Genomic DNA, 5,298 nt, shown 5'->3' with positions numbered 1-5,298 from the left:
TGTGTGTGTGTTGTAATGTGTGTGTGTGTGTGTGTATATATATATTCTGGTGGTAACATTGTTAGCATTGTAGATTTTTGCAAGAGAGCATCCTGACTTTCATTTCAATTTTACTTCAGTAAATCACTGTAAATGACTTTATATCAGAGACACTAATTTACAGATTAATGTGAAAATACACTATTAGAGATTAGTTATAATTTTTTGTTGTGTTTGTGTGACAGGTGCTGTGCGTGCCTCTAGTCTTTTCCCTATAATGAGTGTGGGACTGCTGTTCATTGGTGGAGTGTGTGTAGCCGCCAGTGAGTTCTACAAAAGCCGACACAATGTCATCCTGATCGCAGGCATCTTTTTTGTCTCAGCTGGTATGTTCCTGCACATAGACTTTTATCTGATTATTTAAATGGGTATGTACCATATATGTTTTCAAATGTATCAGTTATGATTGTATCTGCAAACAGCAATCACAGGGTGAAGCACCTCAATATCAGCCCAGTATAAGGTTGAGTAAACTTGTTTGATCATAGCAAAGCAGATTTTGCTTTACTTGTAACGTTTTAGCCTTTACCAGTAGGTGGCACTGTAACAAAATTTATGAGGTTTTCTTAAGACAATGAAATGGAAGAAATCATGCTTTAGTAAATCATATTTATGACATAAGAAGTCATAATTAGAACATAAAGAGTCAAACTTATGGCCTATGAGATAAAAAGCTGAATTATGACAAAAAGAGGACATTTTAAGAAAAAAATCGAGATTATGACAAAAAATTATTAGATTAAATGTCGTAATTATGACAAAAAGTCAATAATGACATGAGTTGAAATCATGACTTAAAAAGACATCATTATGATAGAAATGTTGTCCTTTTGTTTCATAAATGTGGCTTTTTGTCATAATACATAATTATACTTTTATGTCATAATTTTGACCTTTAATGTCATGGTTATGATTAGTTTCCCATATGTTTCCAACATTTTCCCCCATACTTGCCCTTTTATTTCATACTTATGACTTTGTAGTCATAATACACAAACTTTTTAACTTTTTATAATTATAATTTAGTATCTCAAAATAGACTTTTTGTATGTCATAACTATGACTTGTTTTTTCTTATGTGACAGAGTCAAAATTTTGAGCCAGTAAGTCACAATTATGTGATAAAATAAAAAAAAATTTGGAGAATAAGTCACAATTCTGAAATGAAATGAATTTTATGTCATAACTTCAGCCTTTTATGTAGCAATTCCTATCTTTTCATCTCATAATTATGACTTAGTATCTCATAATTTTGACTTTTTATGTGGCATAAAAGGGCTTCCATACAAAGATATGTGCAATGGTTCATATAAAACTACAGAATCGGTTCCAAGATAAAGTATTAATTTCTGTTTGGTGTCTTTGGCAACTTCATGATTCTGGAAAATGGCATTGAAGACCAATTTTGTCTTTGCGAGAGTTGGAAAAAAGTCTGAATACTCATTTTTTGCATTTGTATAATTAAAAAAATGCAATGTTCAGGCTATATAATTTGCATAACATTCCATATGATCACGTTTTACGTTTCCGAGGAAATCCTATGAGACATAACTTCTAGGGACATTTCTTAGCAAATTTGTCCCCAATGTAGCCTATGGTTATAGAAACACAAGTGGATTGCAGCAAAAGAAGCAAAGTTAATCGCATCTTTTTTTTTAGGTCTCAGCAACATCATTGGCATTATAGTGTACATCTCATCTAACGCTGGAGACCCCAACCAGAGCGAGTCCAAGCGCAGTCACTGGTACGGCTGGAGCTTTTACTGCGGCGCTCTTTCCTTCATCATAGCGGAGACTGTAGGCGTCCTGACCGTGCGCCTGTTCATCGATACACACCGTGTGTTGAGAGCGCGTTCACAGCGCTCACTCCAAAGCAGCACACATTCCCTGCAGCATCGGCGCTCGACCAGCTACCGTTCCCGCTACCGCTGGAGGCAGGGTCAAAACCGCTCGTCAGACTCCCGGTCGCGCGAACCTTCTCCGGCCCGTGACGGAAAAGACCTCGGGCTTTATGCTCTGGGACGCGGACCACCAACAGCTACTCACGCGCTCGCGCACAACTCCCTAGGCACTGGTCGTGGTTTTGCACAGTTTCATAACTCCGTCATCGCTAACAACAGCTTTGCAAATCCTCATGTTTTCACCATGCAGGAACTCGGTGAAATCGGAAAGAGAGCTTCCGCACATACAGAACTCGTCGAGCACCGAGAAGAGGTTTGTGTTTCCAAATGCACATGAACAAAATTCAGTCAAACCGGAAAATGGAGACGTGCTGTCGCAGAACTATAAATTAAACTCAGTAAATCCCAGTAAAAGCCCAGTGCATGAGCAGAATTCTGGGAATGACAATTCACACGTGCAAAACGCTGTAAAAGAGCCCTCGTATATGTCTCAAAGTGGCACTGCGGCAAGAAGAACAACTCCGGTGTAAAAAAGAATGGTTTAAGACCTCTGCTGCTATGACGCTATATGAAAGGTCTGAGTGAAGATTAGCTATTTCCTTCACTGAATATATGCATATTGTTCGCTTTTAGCTTTATGCACTAAATGAAGTGGATTGACTCTAAAAAAAAATGGTGCTGTTTATTGTGCCCTCTGCTGTCTCTATGCAGAAGCGAACATGCTGCCTTGTCCTTGTCCAAATTTATCGGATGCTATACTCTTCATGGCCACATGAGCAGCATATACTCATATGGACCCTTTTCAGAGACTGCATGCGTTTCACAGTTATTAGCGTCGTAAATCTAGGAAAGCATTTTATATTTTAATTTAAAAAATGTAATGTACATTTCTAACACTGTTTTATTACCTTGGCATTAAATTACAGAAAACTAGTTTACTGCTGTGTGGGTGTTTCTAATACAACAGCTGAGGGAGTGAATGCAAATGTGACATTTTTTTCTCTTCTGACCACCATAATCAATTTCTCAATATTTTTTCCTCTTTTGTTAAGTCATAGAAACGCTGGATTTTTTTTCTTCTGCTATAGAAGCAAATGGGAACACAAAAAATACATAACTATGACAAGTTCCGTTTCTGAGAACTGAGAAATGTGAAAAGGGTCCATCGGTTCATCTGTCATTTCTAGATTCATATGGGAAGAATTGTGGGTGGGGGGAGTGAATGAACAGTGCGTTCTTTCACACTCAATACCCACGAATGAGGTGCCCTTGAGCAAGTCACCGAGCCCCCTATGGCTCCCTGGGCGTTGCAGCAAAAATGGCTGCCCACTGCCCCGGGTGTGTGTCCACAGTGTGTGTGTGTGTGTGTGTGTGTGTTCACTACTCAATGCTGTGTGTGTGCACTTGGATGGGTTAAATGCAAAGCACAAATTCCAAGTATGGTAGGGTGACCATACGTGCCATTTTCCCAGGACGCGTCCTGGCCAGGATTTCTATATTGCCTAAAATATCTAGGTTTTGGCTTTGTTTGCGTGTGCAGACCGATCGTTGTATCATATGACATCAAAATACCATACAGACGGTTCCTTATGCTTTCAAAATGCTCTCGAGGTATTTTGATGTCATACACCGATCGGTCTGCACCGATCGGTGTAAATGTTAAAAACAGTTGTGCTGCTTAATATTTTTGTGGAAACCATGATACATTTTTTAAGGATTCTTTGGTGAATAGAAAGTTCAAAAGAACAGCATTTATTTGTCATAGAAATCTTTTGTAACATTATAAATGTCTTTACTGTTACTTTTGATCAATCTAATGTATCACTGCTGAATAAAAGTATTAATTTCCTTAATAAAAAAATTCTTACTGACCCCAAATGTTCGAATGGTAGTGTACACTGGAAGGAGATCCCAAAGAAGTCTTTTTTCAGTTAAAAGAGATTTTATTAGAGTGGCTCTATATGTTTGGCACAACAATGTTCTTCCTTAAACAGATGAAATATTCTCACACTAGACCAGAGCTTGTCGGGTTTTCTAAGAGTCTCCATTAAGCTGTCCAACTCTTCTCTAAATCCACAAGTTCCATGCCTTCACAGTAAGAGCGAGGACGAGACACTTTCACCTGGATATGAAGAACAGTTATGTGTTAATCATTTACAACAATATAGATATAGAGGGCCTCATTTATAAAACGTGCGTATGCACAGATTTGATCTTAGAGTGTGCATACCCTAAAATCCATGCCAACATTCATATTTACAAAAACGGTCTTTGACATGGAAAAGTGTTTAGCGCCATGTCAGGGTCTAAGCAGATGTAGACACTTTTCCTTGTGGCAGAGAGTCGGAGTACTGCAGGTATTTGGAAAACTAAGCAATTCTTGCCACTCACAATTCTCAAGTAAAGGATTCGGACATTGACTGATGCTCTATATGCCAATGACATTAATTAGGTGGTGTTTACAAGGCAGCGATCTGAAATCATTTAGCTGAGCACAATTTCAAGATCATTTGCGATTTCTGAATTTCACATCTGAAAGAGAGGTGTACGTAAGTTTTTTTGTTTTTGTTTTTATGCGTATTCTGGATCAAACGTACTCAGATTTGATAGATGCTCGTAAGATCAAATGTAGGACAGTTTCTACACATTTTAATGAGGCCCAGAGACTTTTGTGTATGTCTTACCGTGGTGGTATTCCTGTTGAGCTGTTGCAGCAAAGGGAATGGTGTCCACTGAATCGGCTCGATCGGCCAGCTACAGACTGACAGGTCACTAGCCTTCCCAGAATCCACCACACCATCTGCCAAGCTGCAGTTGCTGAGATCCCAACCATACTGAGAACTGTAAGCGCAAACATACATGGAAAAATCATGTGAACAATTTCACAACTCTTTTTATGGTAATACTATGGTACTTTATACATTACCATTCAAACTTTGGGGTAAGTTTTTTTTTTTATTCAGCAAGAACTCATTAAAGGGGTCATATGATGTGATTTCAAGTTTTCCTTTCTCTTTGGAGTGTTACAAGCTGTTCGTGCATAGATAAGATCCCTAAAGTTGCAAAGACTAAAGTCTCAAACCCAAAGAGATATTCTTTATAAAAGTTAAGACTGATCCACGCCCTCCTAAAACGCCTCGTTTAAACACGCCCCCACATGTCTACGTCACGATGTGGGAAGATTTGCATAACGCCGCCCAAATGTTCACGCAAAGAAAGAAGGCATAACTTTATTGTTGCTGCCAGTATTGTTGCTGCCGCCACCATGTTGTGGAGACGCGGTGTGTTTTGTTGTGAAAGTGAAACTACTTTGTTTGGTCTTCCAAAAGAGGACAATATCCGCTTCGTCATGCCTAGAG

The 5,298-nt window shown here is 38.8% G+C and overlaps 1 protein-coding gene and 1 pseudogene across 1 annotated transcript in view; one reads left to right on the top strand and one right to left on the bottom strand.

Moving 5' to 3' along the window:
- LOC107722935 (voltage-dependent calcium channel gamma-3 subunit-like) overlaps positions 1–2,473 on the top strand; it is a 5,452-nt pseudogene extending 2,979 nt beyond the window's left edge.
- A 1,423-nt stretch (positions 2,474–3,896) lies between these two features.
- LOC107722969 (uncharacterized threonine-rich GPI-anchored glycoprotein PJ4664.02-like) overlaps positions 3,897–5,298 on the bottom strand; it is a 9,770-nt gene continuing 8,368 nt past the window's right edge. The window contains exons 10-11 of the mRNA XM_016531472.1: positions 4,624–4,780; positions 3,897–4,061 (exon numbers count right to left, since the gene is read on the bottom strand). Coding sequence (XP_016386958.1) covers positions 3,987–4,061; positions 4,624–4,780 — 232 coding nt within the window. The 3' untranslated portion in view covers positions 3,897–3,986. The remainder of the gene's footprint in view (positions 4,062–4,623; positions 4,781–5,298) is intronic.

This window comes from Sinocyclocheilus rhinocerous, unplaced genomic scaffold (genome assembly GCF_001515625.1).
Source record: "Sinocyclocheilus rhinocerous isolate Xijiao unplaced genomic scaffold, SAMN03320098_v1.1 scaffold3, whole genome shotgun sequence".
NCBI classification, from domain to species: Eukaryota; Metazoa; Chordata; class Actinopteri; order Cypriniformes; family Cyprinidae; genus Sinocyclocheilus; species Sinocyclocheilus rhinocerous.
The sequence above is the reverse complement of the archived record's forward strand: the minus strand, read 5'-3'. Positions and strand labels throughout refer to the sequence as shown.